Here is a 26,170-nt window from a genome sequence, read left to right as displayed (position 1 = left end):
ACAAGGCCATGGTAATGTTAAAATGTTCTGAATAAATAGAAAGTTAATTATTATAGCCAAATGTTCAGTAATGTGACAGCTGAATATGTACAACAGCTTTGGGTGCTTTTGAAGAGATGACAGTGTGAATGAATATGAGTAATGGGCAGATAAGAGCCATAATTACATCCCTCTGAGTAATTATTTTGTTTAATCATCATTCTGATGTTAGTTATGGTCAAATCGTTAGTCACAAGAATATAGCTACACATTTATTTCCATCACTAGTAAAGGGAAATAAAGGTAACTGTTTACAAAAAAAAAAAAAATGTACTTTTTTTTAAAGGGGTTCATTAATGAAAATTATAATAATTTATTTACAAATGCATTATAAACCATTGATATGCGGTTATTTTCTATTATATATTACTGCTGAACATCGGGTGGATGCAAATAGGAGAATTTCATTGTCCAGTGTAACTTGTTACCCTGCACACGTGACAATAAACAAACTTGTACTTGAACTTATAACAACCTGCACAAAAAGGGCAACTTTCATCCAATACTTACCAAATAATGAACATTTGACCTCACATGGTAAAATTGCTTATAATACTTATTCACTATTAGTAACCTATGAAAATGTACCTCAATGTAAAGTGGACACATGTGAAGCATTTATGAAGGAGTTGCAACAATAGAAACCTTTGTCCATAATGTTCAATATGATTTAAAGGTCATCAGGTTTATTATATGAGACTGTATATGCTGTGAATGAGCATGAAGAGCTGAAAAGTGTTTTTTTAAAATGACTTTAGGTGACTAGGCTTTGGACAGCACCATTCTTTTGACATCAACATGACAAGGAAAGTGACAGCACAAGTGAGTCAAAACATTACAGTCATGAATATAAACACAAAATGACATAATCCCTCCATTTAATCTCACTATAATAGTCAATTCTTTTTTATTAAGATTAACTTTTTTATTGATTCCAAGAAGACAAAGAAAAACAAAACATACATACAATGAATTAACATGTAACTCCTAATACTACCCCTACCACTCCCCAATCAAGAACCCCACCCGACACCAAATGAACATCCCCATGTTCTTACATACGTACACACACACACACAGGAAAAAAAAAAAAAAAAAATATATATATATATATATATATATATATATATATATATATATATATATATATATATATATATATATATATACACATCAAATACTTAATGCCCTGTTTGGGCCACTGGAAGGTGCCCAGTTGAAAAGCCGTTACTGGGCAATACGCTGTCAGAGACAAAGCTTTGGATTTAGACCAATTTACTCTGTATTCTGGGGATTTATAGAAGGAATTAATAATCCTGTGGAGGCAAGGCACAGGTCTAATGGGGTCGGAGAAGAATAACAAAATATCATCTGCGTAAAGCAAAAGCTTATGCACTACACCTCCCGCCACCACCCCTGGAAAATCATCCTCCTATCTTATTGTGGCTATTAATGTCAGGGTTCAGAAAGAAGAGGATTCAATTTGCAGGGTAATACACAATTTATTGGGAAAACGGGAGTTCAAGGGGTAACAAACAGAAGCAAGGGCTAGATGGGAAAAAGTCCACAGTCAATGACGGTAGCATAGACAAAGTCCATGGAACGGTAATGTCCAGCCAAGAGCAGTCTGCACAGGAGGTCTAGGATGATGGCAAATGAGATGGGGAGCAACGGGCAGTGGTGGCAGGTGAGGCGGGGAGAAGGGGAAGGGAGATGGCAGTGGGAAAGCCGGACGTGGCGGAAAGATAAGCACTGTCCAGCAGCCAGGAAGATGGGGAGACTGGAGAGAAAAATTAAAAATAAAAGGAAAAACAAGACAAAACGGATCTGAAGGCAAGCCACAGGAGATAAATAAAATAAAAAATAAAATAAATAAATATAAATGAAAAACCTATTAACTAAGCAACGTAAAAGTGTAGAAACAGGAAAGAGTAAATAAACTGGATAAAACTAAAAAAATCAAAACAAGGCTGGATAACAAGCAGAGCTCAAGACATAGCAAAACAAAAGCAAAAGTAGAAATAACTAGGAATCCAAAGCAAAATCAAAACTGAAGAAATTAAGGCTTGACTAGATAACTAGACTACTAGGAACGGCTAGATGAAAAGCAAGACGTGAATAACAAGACACATAAACACGATCTGGCACGGAACAAAAAACATAAAGGGAAGCTAATGAGGGGTTACACATGAGAGTAATAATGAACTAACCGGGTAACAAGAGGGCGGGGCGACAACTGACATTTGAACGCATGGCAAACACAACAGAACAACACGTGCAGAAGCACATGGCGAACGAACACAAACACCACACGACGAAGCACATGGGCAGACAAACAAGACAGCTACGCATTCCGGACGAACAACGGCACAGACACAGACACAAGTAGGCTGATCAAACCGGCGTCCTGACAGCTAATGGTTCCAGGGCAAGACAGAACAATAATGGGGAAAGAGGGCAGCCCTGCTGGGTGCTCCTATCCAGAGTAAAATAATCTGAAATTAATCCATTTGTTTGTACCGCCGCTACTGGGTGTCTATAAAGTTACTTAATCCATTCAATAAAAATATGCCCGAACCCATATATTTCCAAAATCTTAAAAAGATAATCCTATTCTTCCATATCAAACACCTTTTTGGCGTCAAGTGAGATGGCAGAGATCGGAGTCTGATAATTCCCCACTGACCACATGATATTGATAAAAATGCCTAATGTTATCAGAAGTGCTACAACCCCGAATAAACCCCACCTGATCTATATGTATAAGAGATGTCATAACTTTACTTAATCGGTTTTACACACAATTTTAACATCTAGCTGAATCAGGGAAATTGGACGGTAACTCTTACACTCGCTTGGATCTTTGTCCTTTTTAAGTATCAGATTGATCTGGGCTTGTGTCATGGTTAGCGGAAGATTTCCATTCTTTAATGATTCTGTGTAAACTTCTAACAAAAGTGGAGCCAGCTCTGTAGCATAAGATCTAAAAAATTAATTGGCAAAGCCATCTGGCCCTGGAGCTTTGCCTGTAGGTAAAGCCTTAATTACCTCATCAAGCTCCTCCAAGGTTATCTCAAAATCAAGAGAAATGTTTTGCTCATTCATCAATTTAGGGAGACCTAATGGTTCCACAAAGTTTTTATTTTCTTCATCAGAAGACGAAGACGTGGAACTATAAAAATCAAGATAGAATTCTTTAAAAGCATTATTAATATCAATGGCCGAGGTAAATATTTCACCACTAGCAGTTTTCACTGAAGGAATGGTAGAAAAAGACTCTCTCTGCTTTATATATCTAGCCAAAAGCTTCCCTGCTTTGTCCCCTGACTCAAAGTAAGACTGTCTTACCCTGAATAGCCAAAACTCCACCTTCCGTTACAAAATAGTATTATATCTGTATTTCAATCGGGTCAACTCTCTGAGGCCATCAGACGACAATTGGCACTTCAGCTCTGCCTCAGCATTTTTAATATTCCCTTCTAACTCCACGAGTTCTCGTGCTTTGGATTTTTTGATGAATGAGGCATACTGTATGATCCAGCTCCTAAGAACTGCCTTAAGTGCCTCCCAAGCCACGCCCACAGAGGATACTGAGGACCAGTTGGTCTCCATATAAACACTGATTTCAGCCTTTAACATTTGTTGGATTTCAGGATTTTGCAAAAGGGATACATTGAAGCACCAACTATATGATTTCTTTTTCTCTGTATATGACAACACCTCTAAACTCACCAGGGAGTGATCTGAGACTAAGATGTTTCCAATTGAGCAATCAACAACAGATGAAATGAGGGACTTAGATTTTTTTTTTAAATCTATTCTAGAATAATCATTATGGACTGATGAAAAATTTATAATCCCTACCAGATGGGTAAAACCAACATTTTTACACATCTTGTGAAGCGTCAATGTTGCTCTAGGGGGCTTGCACACTTTTGCTTCACTATGATGAAGGACACAGTCCATCAAAAGATTAAAGTCTCCTCCCAATATTATATGCAAGCGGCTTGCAACATCCCTTCAAGATCTATAAAAAAGCTCTGATCATCAACATTGAGGTGCGTAAATTTTAGCCAAAATCAACCTTTGCCCCTGAATTTCCAATCCACTCATATTAACATTTGACATTTTGACATATTAGAAAAAATAGATTGTGTGTCAAAAATAAATTTATAAAGACCACATTCCACATTGGTGCAACAATCAACCCCCGAACTTTCCCCAGAACAAAAAAGACAGAAAAAAGAAAAACGTGCGCATGAACCCGCACACGAAACCGCCAACCGGTGTCCATCCCTCTAAACTCAAACAGTCCATGTACACCTACGAGTCCCCGTGACAACGTCAGATTGCTCAAGTCTGGTGCTTCTATACAAAAATTTGTAAGACAGAATTACAAAACATAAGAAAATCTATAAAACAAACTAAAGCCCATAAGCAGAATAAACACACACAAAAAAACATGTAGATTCATCCACTTAACTGTCTCGAAGGTGTGTGCCTCCACAAAACAAGCTCCAGCCGCTAATGGAACCAGCATAAAAAAATAAAAAAAACGGGCAATTCAGTTCTTCGGGCAGTCAAACTTGCAAGAAATATTCCACAAAACCAACTCCAGCCAACAGGAGGCAAAAGCACCGAAAACGAGCAGATTCATCCACAAGCTGTTCTGAAGAAATTATATTACACAAAACAAACTCCAGCCACTAGACAGAACCAGCACAAAAGGAAAAGAAAAAGGCGCTCAGCTTCCTTGGGCAGTCAAGTGTATGTACAGTGAGTCAGTTCACTAAGTAGCAACATGAAAATCACCAAATGGCTTATTCACTCCAATGTTTTTATGAAAGACAGTGCTTGCTGTGGGCATGTAAATTCTCTACATCCATCCTTAATATCTATTCTCAGTTTGGCCAGAAACATCAGAGCAGAAGCAACCTTCTGTTGATGTAAGAGATTCTTGCATTCCTTGAATTGATCACATTTCTCTCTTGTCGAATTCGGAAAATCTGGGAACAAGAAAATGCTGTGGTTCTTCCAAGAAAGCTTTCCTTTACTCCTTGGCTCGTGTAACACAAGATCTTTATCTATGATCTCAGAAATTTGGCCAGAATTTATCAGGGCCTGTCTCCCTCCGCGGATCTCCAAGCCGGGACTCTGTGAGCTCGCTTGATTTCCAGCTTATTGCCTGTTATGTCGAGCAGACTCGGGAAGAGCTCGTCTTGTAATTTCACCATATCTCGGCCTTCCTCATGCTCAGGAATTCCAACAATTTGGACGTTGTTTCGTCGATTACGATTCTCCAAATCCCAAACGCGCTACAAATCTACCTTGGTCGCTAGTGGGTTAGCAGATAATTCCCTCTCCGATGACTCCAGATAATCGATCCATTTCTCGACGTCCGACAATCTCGTGACCATCTCAGATAATTTCGTCTCCATGGAAGTGATCGATCGACGTACGACCTTCGTCAGCATTGTCAACACATTCATCAATTCATGCCGGATTTCTTTCAGTTCACTGTCTGAACTGAGTCCGGGGCTTTCGGCCTGTTTCTCAGGGGAATCAGCCCGAGCACATAAGTGTCTTTTAATATCTCCAGAGCCTGAGGATTTTGAATTTTTTGACATATTGTCTTCCAAGAACAGTTAATAATTAGGGTGTATCGAATCTCACCGGTTTATGACACAAATAGTATTAAAACTAGCAAAGTGCGCAGAGCTCGCCATTCACATGTCCGACCCTCACATGGCGTCATGTGTCTCCTCTAATAGTCAATTCTTGATGCATTGTAATAAATCATGAATTAGGGCATTTTATTAAGCATTTATAGCATGTTAGGTTCAGTTATAATGCTTAATATTTGGCAAGAATTGCATGCCCATTGCCTTTTAAATTTCATATTTTTATATGATATGATATGATATTATTTATAATGCATTTATGAATGAATTATTGGTCATTATTGAACCCCTTCATAAATCCTCAACAAAGAGAACATTAATGTAAAGTGTTACCAAAATAAATTTAGTAAGGATATATGAATCTAATTTAGCTTTTGTATCCCTATATTGCAGCAATATGATCACAGCAAATTCAGAACAGATTAGCTGAATTCCGGACAAGTGCCACCATATGGTAAATGTTCTTGTGTGTATATATACACTACTGGTCAAAAGTTTTGAAACACTTATTATTTATTATAATTTTTTTTCTTCACATTTTAGAATAATAGTAAAGTCATCAAAACTATGGAATAACATAAATGGAACTATGGGAATTATGTTGTGACTAAACTAAATCCAAAATAAATCAAAACTGTGTTATATTTCAGCATCTTCAAAGTAGTCACCTTTTGCCTAGAATTTGCAGACATGTACTCTTGACATTTTCTTAAACAGCTTCTTGAGGTATCACCCTGGGATGCATTTTAAACAGTATTAAGCAAGTATCACTTAAGAAAAATAGAAATAAAATTATGCATATTTTAAATAAACATTACTAAAATATCCAGACAGAAGGAAGAGGTTCATTTTTAAAAATACAGGCATACCTACCTGTCAAACCAATACTGTAGTTTGTCAGCACCATCAGATATTTATTCTGAATGTCCTCTTTCCACTTGTATAACCTGCTATGAGGTCAACAAGGTCACATAGGTTCTGGTGAGTTTTAAAGTGTTTTGTAATTTCAGGTGATTGTGCTTATATTTTCTGTGTCTCAATCTTGATATGTCACCAAAATTATAAATAAATTGTTGAAGATTTTAAGAGAATTTTCTTCATTTTAACTTAAGCATTAAACTTATTTCACTTTAAGTAATGAACTTTTAAGAACTTAAATAACTTTAGGTCCTATTAGTGACAAATAACAACAGATAGACTAAGTGGCTATTGCATAAAACATGCATGGTATGCAAAATTTGGTTATTTGTCAACACGTCACCCGTCAAGATTTTCCGTCTGACTGTGGTGACAATTAATTTAAACACTAGATTTCGATGAACACTAGATTTGTCAATGTGTACTGTATACGATGGGAAAACACACATTCTGTGTGAAAGTAGAAAAAGCAGGAGAAGCACCAAAATGTATTTTAAAATCTCTGATCCTGTTTAGCAGACTAATCTCAAATAATAATTTGGTACATAAACTTTATATTTTTCAGTTCTGTTTCATCTCCTATCACTGTGCGTTTTTTGGTTTTCTCCTTAACTTAACACAGGCAAAAATTGGTTTTTGGCTTCCTCCGTGAGGACGTGCGTCCAGCTTGAAGGGGGTTCCAGTCAGTAACTTGTGAGTAAATGCCCCCTCTGCATCACATTAACTTTCACATCACATTCATCCTCTGCTGAAAGCTGATTGCATTTCATCATTGTCTGTCTGCAGGCGCATGCCACAGCCGCAACTCCTGATTGGACGATGCATCAAAGCAGAGCGTCAACATGCTATAATGCACCAATGGCATTGAGACTTGTGTTTGGGGGACAGAAGGGGGCTGCGAGGGCAGGCGGATGGGGGTTGGTGCCGGGTAAGGGTGGAGTAAATTTGCTCAGTGTGAGGAAAGAGTGATTTTTAAAGCAATACACATTAGTATGCAGTCAAATATGGAAAGTTCTGGTTAAGGGACTAATTCTACAATTAATGGGGCAGTTCACCCAAAAAAATTACAATTTCTCAACCTCATGTTTTTCCAAATCCATATGACTTTTTTTCTTCTGTGGAACACAGAAGGAAAGGTTAGGCAGTCACCGTTTAATTTCATTGTATCATTTTAATGCATCTTCTTTTCCATACAGTGAAGTGAATGGTGACTGAGGCGATCATTCTGCTATTTTTGCATTAACAATCCCTTTAACAAATGGTCAGAGAGTTTGGGTTCAGAGTGACCACAGTTTTTTTTTTTTTTTTACAGATGTAAACACAATGAACTTTATTTGCAGCAATACAAGAAGATAGATCCAATGTTAGCAAATGATGAAAGCAGCAAAATGCTGTATTTAGTGTTAAGGAGACACATTTAGTTATATACATGACTTGTTGAAATATACAACAATACAAACCCTTATAATAGTAAAACAGGCAGTAGGATATTTGCATTTTAATAGCTGGAGGGATTTGTGTTCATTTCAGCTATGTGGGGGTGTTAGTGAGGTCTAGGGAAAGGAGGGGCTGTCTAAAGACAAACCTAATCCCCCCTCAAAACCATTCACACAGGTCACACTCCATCATAACACACTCCCATTTATTCAAGCAATTAACTAGTAGACATACAATCCACAATTCACAAAGGCACAACAATGATTTCACTATAGCCACAACAAATTAGATACACAATAGATCACTGTTTTTCTAAATGAATCAATCAATCAATAAATAAATGGAAACACTGCCCTTTCAAGCTTTCATTAAACATTTTCTGGCTTTTTCTGCTCAAACATTAATAAGAAAAAATATATACATACATAATGTACCACTGAATATAAGAAACTTTGCACTATTGCACACATCCATGCAAACTGAGTTTATGGGGCATTCGAAAACATATTGTTGTCTACCATACAAAAAATGGGTTACACTTTAAATGAGGTTGTACAGTATTTGTCAACATTAGTTAACTTCACTAAAAACCCTAATAAGTTGACTTTACTCAAATGATTGTGTAAACTTGTTCCCTCAATTGAATTGAGTAATGGTGTCTCCAAAACATGTGTAATTAAGTTAACTTGCCTTGGTGTTCATATAAAATGAATTTAACAATTTAAGTTCAGAAAACTAGATGCAAGTAGACTTCACACAGATTTGCTATTTAAATATTGTTGTTTCTGTTTAATAATTTTAGTTGAATTGACTCAAATCCAGATCAAACAATATCACAGCTTAAGATCAGCTCCTTGCCTGATCCTAGGAAGAGGTACTGTAAATATTATGATAATGGTAAACGTGTTTGTCTTGCTGTCCAAGGAGAGGGAGGGCTCGAACGAGAGAGAAGGCATGATCTTAGATTCCTTCCCTGTTTATTAACTAAAGGATGATGAGAATAGGTGGAACTGGGGAGGTGGAGGGTTGCCAGAAGCGATGAGCCCTGGGAGAGAGGCAAGCTCTGCTTATAGATGTTTTTGCGTAATTGATTAAAAGGATCAGATTAGTAGGCTCCTCCCGAACCTTTGTTTATAACTCCATAAAGAAGATTATAACCGATTTTTGTTCAATCATTTAAAAAAATTAATTGTCCACTGAAATGCATATACTGTATACCTGTACTTCAGTTGCACATGCACAATGAGTACTGAAATTGAGTTAACAGGGTTTAACTTCACCAAAGGGGACACAGATCACCCTAATTGTGACATCACATCAAACAACTACAGGTGCATCTCAATAAATTAGAATGTCGTGGAAAAGTTCATTTATTTCAGTAATTCAACTCAAATTGTGAAACTCGTGTATTAAATAAATTCAGTGCACACAGACTGAAGTAGTTTAAGTCTTTGGTTCTTTTAATTGTGATGATTTTGGCTCACATTTAACAAAAACCCACCAATTCACTATCTCAACAAATTAGAATACATCATAAGACCAATAAAAAAAAACATTTTTAGTGAATTGTTGGCCTTCTGGAAAGTATGTTCATTTACTGTATATATACTCAATACTTGGTAGGGGCTCCTTTTGCTTTAATTACTGCCTCAATTTGGCATGGCATGGAGGTGATCAGTTTGTGGCACTGCTGAGGTGGTATGGAAGCCCAGGTTTCTTTGACAGTGGCCTTCAGCTCATCTGCATTTTTTGGTCTCTTGTTTCTCATTTTCCTCTTGACAATACCCCATAGATTCTCTATGGGGTTCAGGTCTGGTGAGTTTGCTGGCCAGTCAAGCACACCAACACCATGGTCATTTAACCAACTTTTGGTGCTTTTGGCAGTGTGGGCAGGTGCCAAATCCTGCTGGAAAATGAAATCAGCATCTTTAAAAAGCTGGTCAGCAGAAGGAAGCATGAAGTGCTCCAAAATTTCTTGGTAAACGGGTGCAGTGACTTTGGTTTTCAAAAAACACAATGGACCAACACCAGCAGATGACATTGCACCCCAAATCATCACAGACTGTGGAAACTTAACACTGGACTTCAAGCAACTTGGGCTATGAGCTTCTCCACCCTTCCTCCAGACTCTAGGACCTTGGTTTCCAAATGAAATACAAAACTTGCTCTCATCTGAAAAGAGGACTTTGGAACACTGGGCAACAGTCCAGTTCTTCTTCTCCTTAGCCCAGGTAAGACGCCTCTGACATTGTCTGTGGTTCAGGAGTGGCTTAACAAGAGGAATACGACAACTGTAGCCAAATTCCTTGACATGTCTGTGTGTGGTGGCTCTTGATGCCTTGACCCCAGCCTCAGTCCATTCCTTGTGAAGTTCACCCAAATTCTTGAATCGATTTTGCTTGACAATCATACGGCTGCGGTTCTCTCGGTTGGTTGTGCATCTTTTTCTTCCACACTTTTTCCTTCCACTCAACTTTCTGTTAACATGCTTGGATACAGCACTCTGTGAACAGCCAGCTTCTTTGGCAATGAATGCTTGTGGCTTACCCTCCTTGTGAAGGGTGTCAATGATTGTCTTCTGGACAACTGTCAGATCAGCAGTCTTCTCCATGATTGTGTAGCCTAGTGAACCAAACTGAGAGACCATTTTGAAGGCTCAGGAAACCTTTGCAGGTGTTTTGAGTTGATTAGCTGATTGGCATGTCACCATATTCTAATTTTTTGAGATAGTGAATTGGTGGGTTTTTGTTAAATGTGAGCCAAAATCATCACAATTAAAAGAACCAAAGACTTAAACTACTTCAGTCTGTGTGCATTGAATTTATTAAATACACGAGTTTCACAATTTGAGTTGAATTACTGAAATAAATGAACTTTTCCACGACATTCTAATTTATTGAGATGCACCTGTATTTGCAACAAACAACGTAAATAATACTGCGAAAGAGCTAAAACATCTATGAATTCTTAATAACAACTATTTAAATGCCTCCATATGGTACCTTTGACCAAAGACACATTTAATAATCAAATTGAATAATTCAAGAGCAAGGGAGTATGGGTATTCCCCATAGCCTCAATTTTGTACTCAGTTGTTTGAGTTATTAACACTTAAAATCTTAAGTTTATATATTTTTAAGATAAATAAGTGTAAGGAACATAGATATTTGAGTTATGAGCCTAAAACTTGACATTTAAAGTAAAGTTTAATTAAGACAACTTGATTTTTCCAGTAATGACAACATTAGGGTTTACAGTTAGTTAACATGAACTAACAATGAACAATACTTTTACAGAATTGATTACATTTTTAAAATAAATAAGTTGTGTACATTAAAGTTAGTCAGTGCGTTAACTAACATGAACCAACAAGCAATAACTGTTTATATATATAAATTAATATTAACATGTGAATAAATGCTGTAGACTAGAAATAGTTCATTGTTTGTTTGAGAAACCTAATGCACTTATTAACTAATATTTACAAATACAACCTTATAAGCGGCTACATATGGATGGATGGATGTGGGAGCGCGCATGACAGAGGAGGCGCGTTCAGGTGACACGGGAAGGGAGAGTTCTGTTCTTTCACTGCTCCATCCGGGAACTCTCCGAATTAACGCTGACAACCGCAGCGCAACTTTCCCCCAAGCAAAGTGAAATCAGGCCGCGCACTCGGACAAAATATAGTCCCGCATTTTTCAACTCAAAGTCGCACAAATAAACCTGTTTGTTCCGACCAGCTCGGATACGCCTTCGCGGGATCGTTTTTGGAGCGGATCTATCCGAGTGCTGAATCTTTCGCTCGTCTTTGGAGCACTTTTGTTTACACTGGCGGGTGACGAGTCTCACGGCCGGTGAAGAAGCGACAACTTGCTTGCAGCCTGAGTAGTTCTTGAGACTGTTATTGTTGCTTTTCAAAATATTTGAATCACGCCGCAAATAACGCGGATCGAGTCGAAAGTGGAGGAAAAGTGCTTCTGAAGTGGGAACATGGAGCTGCAAGGCCTTCAAGAGTCACTGAAAGTAGAAGTCCATTGTCATCAGGTAAATAAAAATGGCATTATTATCACAGCTTTCTTGGGGTTTTGACGCGACTCCGTGCTGGGGGGCGAGAAATCCGCCGCTTCAGTTTGGATAGAATTCGGAACCGTTTCGGGTCATGTTACGGCAACATTCTTTCGCCTTTATGACGCCACAATCACTTTGAGCGAAGATTGTCACTATTCTGTTTGATGCACTTTCTCGGGCGCGGGGTGTTTTTCGTGATTTAGACTAATAATGCGGCGGGTTTGTGGAGCGATCGGGACGAGACTTGAATATTTATGAGGCTCAAACTGAGTCGCTGCTCGCCGCTTTGTTCCTCCCTCACATCGTAACTTGAAACACTTCGTTTCGTTCTTTTGCTCCGTCCAGAAACTAGTCGCACAGATGAAACAAGACCCTCAGATAATGCTTTTTATTTGTAGCGTCGAAGAGTGGGGCATTTACTTTGAGCAAAAACTTTATCAGCGTCAATCTACTTCACAGTTCTTACGATTGTTCGTCCTGCATTTGTCCTGCCAAATAACGTGATCAACTCTTGAAAGTATCCATTAGCTATTTTGGTTGTTTTTAGGCTAGAGTCGCACCGATCATAGGCTCTTTGTTCAATTGTAGGACGGCCAGTTTAGGAAACAGCTACATGAAAGGCGAGGTAAAGCAGTAAAAGCCCTAAGTGAAAAACGAGAATTCACGCAATGTCCTCAGTACTTCAATTCAGTGATTGTATCACACGTACATTAATAGACATTGTAAGAGCAAACCCCCCCCCCACACAAACTGTTTCAAAACTGTTGAAAATAAGCTGTGGCCTCTACTGTGAGGCGATAGTGGAAATCAAGTGCTATATTTACACAGAACATTCTCTTGGGACTTTAAATGGTGTAAACCGAATGGCAAACAAAAGCGTCCATTTTGCGTCGGTCGACATGTTTTTGGACAGTTTACGAAGAAACTTTCAGTTACTTTCTTGAACATTTTGCGTTAAAGTACTGCTGTGTGGCTTTTTAGTTCACTGAACCCAGTTGCACGTCTAGGATACTTTATTGACAGTCTCCGTGAGGGGTTTTATTCCTCTAGATGGTCACATGACGACGTGGTAGAATGTGATTCGATCGCCGCAGTTCACTTTCACTTTTTTCTTTTTTTACAATCGGGAATCAAACGCAAGGTCACCTATAATGTTTCGATAAGGACTTGACGCGATTATTTATGTGTTTTATGAGTAGTTCGTATGTTTGTCGTCTGGATAGTCGTGTATTATAGTCACAATCCCTCGATGCCTCAGCGAATTGGTCTGTCAGAATTAATCTTATTGGATATCTCATTGGTTCGGTGGAGTTTTTCTTTTGCTCGTTTCAGAACCTCGGACAGCGCCGGCCTGCATTTAAACGTGTTTCACATGACAAATATAGCGGCGTCCTGCGTTCTACCTATGAGTGTGCGAGTTTATGTTGAATATGCGTGTTTGTTGTGAGGCTTTTTTTTTTTTTTTTTTGGTGTACTGCTTCATTCTGATAGTGGAAGCTTCCATTTTGTGCTGAAGGGGTGTTGGTTTCTTCCTAACATGGAGCAAAAGTCTGCAGAGTTTCTGGCTGGGGGGAGGGCCTCATTCATGGCCAGTCTGAAGAGGGGGAAGGGAGGAGAAAACACTAGTCAGCATCACTCAAGACACAACACACACTCTCCATCAAGCCTCTGTAGGCCTTAGAATACACATTATGAGCTGTTGTCATGATTAATGATTAAAACAGTTACATTTGCTGCTTACATAATAATGGTCACACCTTTAAAGGGGATAACACATTAAATACACAAAGTAATGCATTGAAATGCGTGAGAAAAACACCAAATGACATGTTATAATGCATTATACTGCAATGATTAGGTCAAAAATGTAATGAATAAACACAGTTAAAATTATTATAATTATACACTTAAAATGAATTTGCAATAGAAAAACATGCAGAGAAGTGTGTGTGTGTGTGTGTGTGTGTGTGTGTGTGTGTGTATATATATACATACACACACACACACATACACACCGATCAGCCACAACATTAAAATCACCTGCCTAATATTGTGTAGGTCCCCCTCGTGTCGCCAAAACAGCGCCAACCCGCATCTCAGAATAGCATTCTGAGATTATATTCTTCTCACCACAATTGTACAGAGCAGTTATCTGAGTTACCGTGGACTTTGTCAGCTTGAACCAGTCTGGCCATTCTCCGTTGACCTCTCTCATGCACAAAGCGTTTACATCCACAGAACTGCCGCTCACTGGATGTTTTTGTTTTTAGCACCATTCAGTCAGTCAGTCAGTCATATTTATTGATAAAGCATATTTAAAAACAACAGCTGTTGGCCAAATAACATAATAATTAAAAGTATTCTGAATAAATTCTAGAGACTGTTGTGTGCAAAATTCCCTGGAGATCTGCAGTTACAGAAATACTCAAACTAGCCCATCTGGTTGATCGTTGTATATCTGCAGTTTCGCCAAAAGCGAGTGAAATGGTGTCATAATCAGATGAGATTTTACAGTGAATATTTGAGGTACAGTGAGGTTTTAATGAGTAAAACTTACCTCCCTAATCTAAAACTTTAAATTAAACCTAAACAATAGTGATATAAAATCAAATGAGAGATGAACAAAACAGACATCCTTACCTTAAACCAACACCTAATCCTAACCGATGGTGTCCAAAAACAAAATGAGAAATGAAAAGCATATTTTCTGAAGCAACCACGTCATCTCGTGTTGCTTCTCTCATATCACATGTCAGCTTGCATGCTTAGATGGATCCAGAGTCCAACACTCTATCAGGTGAGCTACCGCACAAACTAATCACACTGGAATAAGTGTGTAAATGTAGGTGGGCCTGTAATATCTTTTTCAAATGATACATTATAGTAAAAGAGTTTCAAGATCATAACATAGCAGTGTGTGAGTAACATTGCAAAAAATAAGTGTTTATAAAGTTATAACCAGCTGTTGTATTCATGATTTGTGTGAAAGTGAATCAAACGCACAGTTGTTGTAGAATCTCTTGTGTTTATTTCACCAGCAAACTGTGACGAAACATAGAATGCAGCATGTAAAACTCAGTTTGCAAAAATGTTGGTAAAGTAACATTCATTCTATGAGACCAGGTTGCAATGTTCAGATATTAACTAGTAACTAGACTAATCTTTGGAATCCATACTGCCCCATCCTCTTTATTTTTTACATGAACCTTTATTTGAAGGTGGGTTGAAATGCAGATGAACAACATTCATCAACCCTCCAGCAAATATTTTCTGAGAACATCGTAATAATGTGAAATCTTTGTAAGTGATCTTGTGTTTGTCGTGGGGCAGATGTCATCCACATATACAGTATATTTGTCTATTCTTGTTAGCTTTAAATACAAGTTGCTTGAGAGGGGTTTTGTATTGTTGTGTTCTTGCTCATGGTTGCATCACTAATCCAGAAACGGACAAAAATTCAGTGCAGGTCTTGAGCTTTAATGTGTTTGCGCTGGGTTTCTATCAAGGGTTGCAAAACCTAAAAATGATTACTTTATGTGTGTGTGTGAGTGCGTTCACATGTGTCTGTAATGCACACTGAAAATGAATTTGAGCACAGTTCTAGATAAGTCTCTCTTTTACAGTGGAATAAGACTTCCCTTCCTGTAAAGGTTTCTCTGTTTTCTTTAGCATTCAGTCAGGCGATAGTTCACCCAAAAATGAGAATTCTGTCAGCATTTACTCACCCTTGTGTCGTTCCAAACCTGTATGAGATTCTGTCTTCCATGGAGCACAAAAGGTGATATTTTGTAGAACATCCTGGCCGCTCTTTTCATATATTGAAAGTGAGTGGGGACTGGGCTCCAGAATTATTTAAAAAAGCAGCATAGATAGAACTATCATAAAAGTAGTTCATATGACTTTTGCGCTATATTAAACATTTTTTAAAGCCATGCAATAGCTTTATTTGCAGGAACAGACAAGGTATGATTCACTGAAATCCCCTATGCCAGGGCTCTGAAACAGACTAGAAAAGTCAACTTTACAAAAATGATGCATTGATGGCACCATTGATTTTTGCATGACATTTTTGTTTTATTCCACAGAAAAAATAACAGTATGCAGCTTTGGAACGACATGAGGGTGAGCAAATAATGACAGAATTTTAATGCAAATCATATTTGGGTGAACTATCCCTTTGAGAAGGCCAAAATAGACCTCAAAAAATATTCCAGAATAATAAAACATTAAGGCAGTAAGCAAACTATAATGATTGATATAGCTCATGCATTTACTAATAAGTGCAGCTGGCCAGATTTCCAGTAAGTGGGGTCAAAGGTGAATGTTTGAGAACATGTTTCACTGTCTGTCTCAAGTTGAATGAACAAAATATTTTTTCACATGAATGATTCAAAGTTGGTGCATTAGAAATGTATATTTTCATAGCTAAACATATTAATTGAAATTGAATTCTTTATGGTGTGTGGAGTTTTGATTTACAGTATATTCGGCTGTAATAGACAGTTAAAAAACGATCTTACAGCTGAATTTGGTGTGAAGTTTTTACGCATTAGATTTTGAAAGGGGAAAATAATCAGTCATGGAGTTGTAGTTAGTTTTTGTGTGGGCTCTCTGCTGTGTCTGGTATTACTCATGGTGTTGGGAAGCCCTGCTGATTGTTTCTGATATTAATTAACAAACATGTACTGCTCCTCCTGAGGGACGCGGGGGAAGATACAGCAGATTCAGGGCGAACATGAGGTTCTTCTCTGATATGTTCGCCTTGCATTGCATTTTACAGCAGCAGTCATTCAAGAAATTGTTCATCTAAAAATGAAAATTTTGTCCTAATATATTCACCCTGTATGCCGTTCTTTTTCATGTGAAACACAAAAGGAGATGTTTTGAAGAATGTCTGAGCTTCTGTTCACACAACACAAGTAGATGGTGATTTTTTTTACTGCCAGGCTCTAAATAGGACAAAACAGCATTATAAAAGTATCATAGAAGTAGTCCATACTACTCATGTACTATGTTTCAAGTCTTCTGAAGTCAGATGATAGCCAAGGTAAGGGATGTTATTGATTAGAGATGAAGAAAATGTGAGAAAATAAATCGACCCTGGGAAAACCATGATTTTAGTTCTTTAAATCTTCTCAGATGGTAAATCTCATTCCGTCAAAGTGGTGGATAGGGATTATTTGCAGCACAACCTCTGAAAGGTGCAGCACTGATTTTAAAACTAAATGATTAACAGCTGAGATGCACAGGGCAGCTAGAGTTCTAATAATAAATACAGCAAATAATAGTGCACATACATTATAACTTTTTAAATCTTGCTTATTATTCAGAGCAGAAAACCACTAGAGGTCTAAATGCTCTCTAAAGTATACACAGTCCATTTTTCTAGTATTAGCAAAATTGATATTCTGCAAAGTTCATCAACAGTTAATTAAACAAACTAGCCATATCCAATGGCAACAACATTTGATAAAATGGACAGCAATAAAGCTTTTTCTGTGATAACTCATTTGTGCCTTATTTAGCAGCATAAATGTAGCACACTTTTTGAACTTTTATGTATTTTTAGATGTAAAATAAATACATTTAATGTAAATTTATAACATTCTGCTTTGTGTAATATTTCCCTTCAACTGATTAAAAAATACTAGCTACCACTACGATGAGGTACTGCCGAGGGAGTTACAGTTATCTTCTCTCTTCTGACTTTTGAAATCCACCGCTCTCTGTTTTTCCTTTTGTAGAAAGTCATGGAAATGTAATCGTGGATTTTTTCTTTAGCTGATGAGCAAGTGGGTAAGCAAAAAGAATATTTGCTGTGGTTTCCCATTCACTGCTATGGAAGTTTCCTTTGCGTTAGTTTACGTCCACGTTCCAAAACCAGGAAGGGTGAAAAAGGTCTATAGTGACAGTCATTCAAGTTCACATATGAGAGTCTTACCTACAGAACAGTGCATAATAGAGATAAGTCACATTGTCAACAGATAAACTAGTCGACCAACAAACGACTATTTGATTAGTGAGCTAATGACTTGGTTATCTGGATTTCTAATAGATATTTTTTAGTTTTGACATTTTTAGCAGCAGTGCTTTAATTAGCGAGCTGACAGTGTGCTATACTTTAGCTCTTAGACACTTTGTCAAGTTAAAAATATTTTAACTTTTAAAAACGAGACACCTGTGTTCTGTTCCAGTCCATCTCAAATAAATGCCCCCTAAGAAATGCATCCGATTGGGTTCAGGTGAGCCCGAAATCAGCCTAATTACACAGGACTTCCTTAAGACAGATTATTCAACTTGTCAACTTTAAAAATATACAGTTTTGCACATTCCTACACAGAAAAAAAAAAAAAAAAATCAGTATTTTATCAGTATTGTTGTCTTGTTTTCCAGTAAAAATAAAAAGATAAATAGATAAATTTTTGTGCCAGTGTAAAGCGCAAGTGAGCGTGGGTGGTAGTGCTGAAGTGTATGTGCACAAACTGTGGGTGTTTTGTATGTTAATGAAGTGGCGCAGTGCCTGAGTAACAGGTCATTGAGAACCATGTCTATTCTTGACACAAAGTCTAATTTCAATTCCTGCATTTGCAGTTCGGAGATTATACCAGCAGGTTGTAAAAAAGTTCATATCCAAACTCTGAAAATACAGTGGGACCTCAAATGATGTCCTGACAATCACTGTTAATACTAGCCATTAATATTTGTGTGTCAGTATGTCAATATGATTAATTATAGTACTTACATTCTCTATAATTTAATTGTGCCTACATCCAATTAGTCCTGACGAGCACCACATTGTCCATATGTACAGAAGGAGCATGTCACTGTTATAGAAATATTCCTGACATTCAACAAGGACACAGATAATGCGCAAAAGAATGTAAATCCATATTTCTATTTTTCTAATTCATTTCATACACACCATTTAAACTACCAACTTCTTATGCGTTCTTTGTTTATATCGCTGGTGTTTGATAGGGAATGGACTATATAATAAGATGCTGACGGTGCAATAACCAGAGAAGAACCTCAGAATAAAAATGCACTTGATCCAGCCCATTAGCGCTTTGCACTTGCAATTTCGCCATCCCACTTTTTAAAAAATATATTTATAAATTATAATGTTATTTATTGAAGCAAAAAAGTTCTCCAATAACAACTGGGCCAGTGTGAAAAAGTATTTGCCCCTTAGTTACTAAATCCCCAATCTATTAAACTGCATTCACAATGCGGTTCAGTTGGACTACACACACACACACAGGCCTGATTACTGCCAACCCTGTTCAATCAAATCAACATCTAAATACAACTTTTTCAGCAGCATGAAGTTGGCTAAAAGGTCTCACCCAGTAGCACACTATGTCAAGGTCGAAAGAAATTCCAGAAATGATGAGGAAAAAGGTGATTGAAATACATCAGTCTGGAAAGGTTACAAAGCTATTTCAAATGCTCTGGGACTCCAAAGAACCACAGTGAGTACCATTATCTCCAAATGAAGAAAACTTGGCACAGTAGTGAACCTTCCCAGAAGTGGCCGACCTTCCAAAAGTCCTTCACAGCAACGACTCATCCAGGAAGTCACAAAAAAGCCACAGACAACATCCAAAGAACTGCAGGCCTCTCTCGCATCAATAAAGCTCACTGTTCATGACTCCACCAAAAATGCCATCCATGGAAGAGTGGCGAGGTGAAAACCACTGCCAACTCAGAAGAACATTAAGGCTAGTCTGAATTTTGCCAAAACACACCTTGATGGTCCTCAAACCTTTTGGGAGAATGTTCTGTGGACTGATGAGTCGAAAGTGGAACTGTTTGGAAGACAGGGGTCCCATTACATCTGTCGTAAATAAAACGCAGAATTCCACAAAAAGAACATCATACCTACAGTCAAGCATGGTGGTGGTAGTGTGATGGTGTGGGAATGCTTTGCTGCTTCAGGGCCAGGCCGACTTGCAATAATTGAGGGAAACATGAATTCTGCTCTCTAACAGAAAATCCTAAAGGAGAACGTCTGGTCATCAGTCCGTGAGTTGAAGCTCAAGCGCAACTGGATTATGCAGCAAGACAGTGATCCAAGAATAGGAGTAAATTCACCTCTGAATGGCTCAAAAGAAGCAAAATTAAAGTTTTGGAGTGGCCTAGTCAAAGTCCTGACATGAACCTGATTGAGATGCTGTTTCAGGACCTTAAACAGGCAGTTCATGCTTGAAAACCCTCAAATGTGAATGAACTAAAGCAGTTCTGCAAAGAAGAGTGGGCCAAAATTCCACCACAGCATTGTGAAAGGCTGATCTCTATTTATCATTTGGTTGCAGTTGTTGCTTCTAAAGGTGGCACAACCAGCTATTAAGTTTAAGGGGGCAGATCGTTTTTCACATGGGTGATATAAGTGTTGGATAACTTTTTTGCTTCAATAAAAATATATATATATTTGAGGGGCCTGGGTAGCTCAGCGAGTAAAGATGCTGACTACCACACCTGGAGTTGCGAGTTTGAATCCAGGGCGTGAGTGACTCCAGCCAGGTCTCCTAAGCAACCAAATTGGCCCGGTTGCTAGGGAGGGTATAGTCACATGGGGTAACCTCCTCGTGGTCACTATAATGTAGTTCGCTCTTGGTGGGGTGCGTGGTGAGTTGTGCATGGATGCTGCGGAGAATAGCATTATAGCCTCCACACGTGCTATGTTTCCATTGTAACGCATTGTTTCATACAAAGGTGTACACTACAGTCTTCAAAGGCAAAGGGCAACTGGCTCTAACAAGGACAGAAAGAGATGTGAAAGGCCAGATGTCACTGGAGTATCTGGACAAACTGACAGCTAGGGGTGGTATTTTACTACTGAGCTACCCAGGCCCCCAGGTCTCATTGTCTTAAATGTCTAAAAGGGATCCAAAAAGGGCATAAAGGAAGCATGAAGGTAATCAATATGATTTGAGTGGTTTAATCCATGTCTTCTAAAGAAACACGATTGGTTTTGGGTGACCAACAGACCTTTTCACTATAAATCCAGTAAGAAAGTCATAAGAGTTTGAGACAGCATAAAGTTGAGTAAACGATGAGAGAATTATCATTTTTGGGTGAACTATTCCAAAAAAGAGGCTGTCAGTCAAATTTTTGTTAATAATATTGAAAAAGGAGTCCCTGCAAACTCTGAGGGCATGTGAATTTGTATATAGATAAATTACAATATTTTTGATATTCTTATCTAAAATATATTTTATCTAAAATAGTTTTTATATTATATTTTAAAATAAAATATAATGAAAAATCATGTAAATGTATTATGTGGATCCTAATTTGTTGAAAAATAGCAATGAATTAATTTTCAGAGGTACATTTAAAAAAAAAATAATTATGGTTACTAAGATTTTTATATTTTTATTGGAAAACAAGACAAACATTCTGGTGACCTCCTTTTTTCAAGTGTAGTACAGAAGACTCTTGAATGAAACACTAAGCTTCATTTTATTGAATATAAAAATATATATTTTCGGTCCGTAATGTTTTTTAGCAACACATTCAGTCATGCCACACTGGCTGCAGTAATTCACTCATGCCTTTATTCCACTCTGTGATTATGTGAAACATCAACAGCCATTCATTCACAATTAAATTTGACTTTCATTTGTGTCAGTGAATCAGGCATTTCTTTTAAAATGCTTTGAAGCATTCATACATTCCAGATGAGCACAGTCATTCATAATTGCTTGATGTGGGGTGGGTTATATTCATTGCACCGAACGAAGAGACACACTGAAAACCGCCCTTCACACTGTGCAATGTTGCTATTCTCACAATATTGTATTGATAATTTAGAACATTGTTTCAATATTTATTACATATATTTGTGTGTGCATTTGTATAATTTTCTACAGTTCAATTAATTGAGAAGCAGGTCATCTAAAGAAGCACAGTCTTTTCTCAGTGCGGTTAATTAATCACAATTCAGTATGACGTTGTGATGAGTGTCCACAATTATTTGCACCTGATCAGATCGAATGCATGCGTGCAGTTACGTATTTATTAAGGTTATCTTTTAGTATAGTTATTTTAGTTGGTTCATACTTATGTGTGTGTCAAATACAGTCTGTCTCTGAATCTCCATCAACTTTTCATACCAATGATGAATTGATAGGGATTACAAACCAAAGGCTACAGATTTGTGATTGCATGTGTTTTTCGATGTGCAGGCTGAAATAAATGCATCAGATTTGGCCTGCCAGAGACCGTCTCAGACATGTACACTATGGATAGTAGTTGGTTTCTATGGGTGCTGCGCAGTGATATACACAGTAGTTAGGTGAACAGGAGTTTTATGTCATAACTGTTAATATCTCATGTATTTTAGCTGGACGGGAATGGTGTATTGACCAATCAGCATTTAAGACTGCAACTATCTGTTTTATGCCATATGCATTTAAGAAACTAGGCCTCTAATAGGAGGTCATAAATGAAAGAGATTAAGTCATGTTAAATGACCAATAGGATTATATGATAATTAGACATGCCGACACTTTCAGCAATATCTTTACCTATCTTAGCCCTACTCTCTCAGATACTGCACTTCTGTGTCTCTGAGGACCATCGATGCATTTCCTGCATAGCTGAACTGAAACATACTCATTGTGTGGAACTGAAAGATGTTTAAAGAGTTTGATCTACTCTGGTATGTGTTATATGAATGTTTGAGTCAGCGGTTCTCAGGCCTGTGATTGGTCAAAGCTTTTCTTTGATCAATTATTCATTGTTACGCGTATTACTGTCATGGGGATGGGGAGAAGGGGTCTTGACTGATAACTGAAAGGTTGTAGTTTCAACCCCAATAAGGTTTGATTCATGAAATAATACTATTGTGCCCTTGATTAACACTCTGAACCTCAGATTCAAAGTCTTTTTTATTTGTCATTGGTAAAGTGAACATAGAAATTCTTGTGCTTGATGCATTCATTGCATGCATGCATGTACAGCACTCCGGAAGTGTAATCAAGCTCCTCTCATAAACGTGCCAAGGAGACTGTGAATTTATAGAAAAAGGAGATAAATTATGATCCGTTTCTCACCCAAAACCGATCATATCGCTACAGAAGACATGGATCAAACCACTCCAGTCATATGGTGCCTTAATGTGCTTTTTGGAGCTTGGAAGATTTGGACCCTATTGACTTGCATTGTTTGGATATATTCATACCATATCTCCGTCTAAATATCTTTGTTTGTGTTCCACAGAAGAAAAAAAGTCATGTGAGTTTGAGACGGCATAAAGGTGAGTTGGTGTGAGAATGATCATTTTTGGGTGAATTATTATTTTAAATGCAGTAAAGTCCTTTAATATTGCACGAGGTGTGGTTATGTGTTTACGCTGGGGCAATGCTGTGTCTAGTGTGGAAACTGGGCAACTTTTTAATAGCTCATTTTTGCATTCCAAAATAGTTGCATTTCATATTATGTTGCAGTCCCTCACAATAAGTTTTACATTCCCTAGCAAATTCCCTCACAATGTTTTGCATTCCCTCACAATACATTTTGCGTTCCCTCATAATCATCCATCCCACACAAATATTAGGTGTATTAAAACCATAGTACCCACAAAATAAAAATGGATTTTTCCACAGTAACTATAGTTTAGCTATGGTATTTGCAGCAAAGCCATTATGACAAACTTTACCATGGTTTAATGTTGTAACCACATTTTAACCATGATATTCAAAATGAAAACTATGGTAATAATAAAAAAGATTTATTATAGTAAAACCATGGTTAATTTGTGTATGGATGCCCTAATGAAAATGAACCATGGCTGCACTGTAGTAAACCATGCAGTAACCATATTACCATTTTTAGTGGTAATTTTAAAAAACACAATACATGTACCACAACTTAACTATGGTGTTACTTATAATGGAACTAACCATGTTTTTAAGCAGAATGATTATGATTTTTATTACCATAGCTTTGGTTTCCTTTATTATTACTACAGTTTTACCACAAATATCATGGTTAAAATATGGTTAAAACTATGATACATTTTGTAAATATTTTTTCACTACAAACATCATTGAACTACAGTTACTGTAGTAAAACCAGAGGACATTTTGTAAGGGATTGATATAGGCTCACTTTTTTGAGGGAAGTGCAAAACTATTTCAGAAAATCAATAAGGGGCACTGTAGTAATAAGAGTTGGAGTTTTTTTTTTCTTTGACACTTTAACATTCAGAGCTTAAAACTTCCTCCCCAGTCCAAAAAGAGCATTTATTGAAACTAAACTGCAGAAATGAAAAAATCTTCATGGTTATGACATCACAATCATGAACTCATGGGCATACACACTCAAAAAATGAATTCATTACCTTTACTTAATTTAATTTAAGATTTTTTTTTAAAGCAATTTAATTAAGTTACTTCTAATGAATTCAGTTTCATTAAACCAACATAATTTATTTGGATTAGGTCAAATCAATTTACTATATTTGGTTTAACTCAACTTTAATTTACTAAGGTTTATATAATTAATTGTCTTATGTTGGTTCAAATTAATATATTTTTTAAATTGTTAGTATATGCCAGGTGAGCAAGTGTAAGGACAGTGAAACTGTTACAACTGTCAGTTTGATAGCAACAGCTTATAAAGCTTAGCAGCATTCAAATCAAACATCACTTGAATGTGCAAGTCCATCCTCAACCAAACCACAAGCACCAGTCTTCACCATAATGGTAACCCCCCAAACTCCAGCCAAACAAACACTACTTTATTTTTATTTTTTATTTTATCCCCTTTTCTCCCAATTTGGAATGCCCAATTCCCACTACATTGTAGGTCCTCGTGGTGGCACGGTTACTCACCTCAATCCGGGTGGCGGAGGACATGTCTCAGTTGCCTCCGCTTTTGAGACCATTAATCCGCACATCTTATCACGTGGCTCGCTGTGCACAACACCGCGGAGACTCACAGCACTGGAGGCTCATGCTACTCTCCACGATCCACGCACAAATTGAGAGCGAGAACCACTAATCGCGACCACAAGGAGGTTACCCCATGTGACTCTACCCTCCCTAGCAGCCGGGCCAATTTGGTTGCTTAGGAGACCTGGCTGGAGTCACTCAGCACACCTTGGATTTTAACTCGTGACTCCAGGGGTGGTAGTCAGCGTCAATACTCGCTGAGCTACCCAGGCTCCAAACAAACACTACTTTAAAAAAATTATAAAACAGAACAGTAAACATGAACAAAACTCATCCTGTTTTTATCATGCTCAGAAATGCATAAAAAAAAACACTTAGTTTCAACATTTGTCCACACCATCCATTCCCCTGCAAAGCATGCTGGGAAATCGAAATCCCCTGGCCAGTTTCATCAATGCTACAAAAAATATTAATGTAGACCTTACTCAGATGTATTAAGTAAACTTAATTTTTACAAATTTAATTGAATTTAACGTAATTAATTTTAGTTCAGACAAAATTTTCTAGAATTGTGTTGCTTTAGTTAATTTTAATTAAGTGAAAAACCTGCAAAAATCCTTTTTTGTGTGCAGTATGACAGCCCGCAATTACATATCAATGTATATTGATTTGTCAGATGTGCAGTAGGAATGATATTCTAGCAGAATTCACACATAATGAGACACTGCTTAGATAACCAAACCCACAGTAATCTTTCATCTGTGTGAGTATTTCCCGTAAATGATCCATCTTCTCCATTATATGAGCAGAAAAAGAACTGCACTCTGATCAGCTGCTGAAGCTAGTTTTCTCTAAAGCTCATGGAAATTGTCCTGCTTTACTAAATGTTTTCCTCTGTACTGACAGAACACACAACAGCAAGTGTTCAGGAAAGACACAAATTTTGCTATATTTTAAGTGGAAGCAGCACAGGTTCTGTAGTATTATGGGATGGAAGCGCAACCTTTCTGATGGCAATGTCATTTTTACTGTGGTTCCAGACGGGTTGGTTTGAGTATTTCTGTAACAGCTGATCTCCTGGGATTTTCACGCACAACAGTCTCTAGAATTTACTCCGAATTA

General features: G+C 37.5%; 1 protein-coding gene across 1 annotated transcript in view; it reads left to right on the top strand.

Annotated features, from left to right (window-relative positions):
* Positions 1-11,648: 11,648 nt before the first annotated feature.
* Positions 11,649-26,170, top strand: part of LOC127437003 (PHD finger protein 21B-like) — a 94,360-nt gene continuing 79,838 nt past the window's right edge. Inside the window, exon 1 of the mRNA XM_051691583.1 lies at positions 11,649-12,122. Coding sequence (XP_051547543.1) covers positions 12,069-12,122 — 54 coding nt within the window. The 5' untranslated portion in view covers positions 11,649-12,068. The remainder of the gene's footprint in view (positions 12,123-26,170) is intronic.

The sequence above is a fragment of the Myxocyprinus asiaticus genome, chromosome 47 (genome assembly GCF_019703515.2).
Source record: "Myxocyprinus asiaticus isolate MX2 ecotype Aquarium Trade chromosome 47, UBuf_Myxa_2, whole genome shotgun sequence".
Taxonomy (NCBI): Eukaryota; Metazoa; Chordata; class Actinopteri; order Cypriniformes; family Catostomidae; genus Myxocyprinus; species Myxocyprinus asiaticus.
This window is presented reverse-complemented; position numbering and strand designations above follow the sequence as displayed.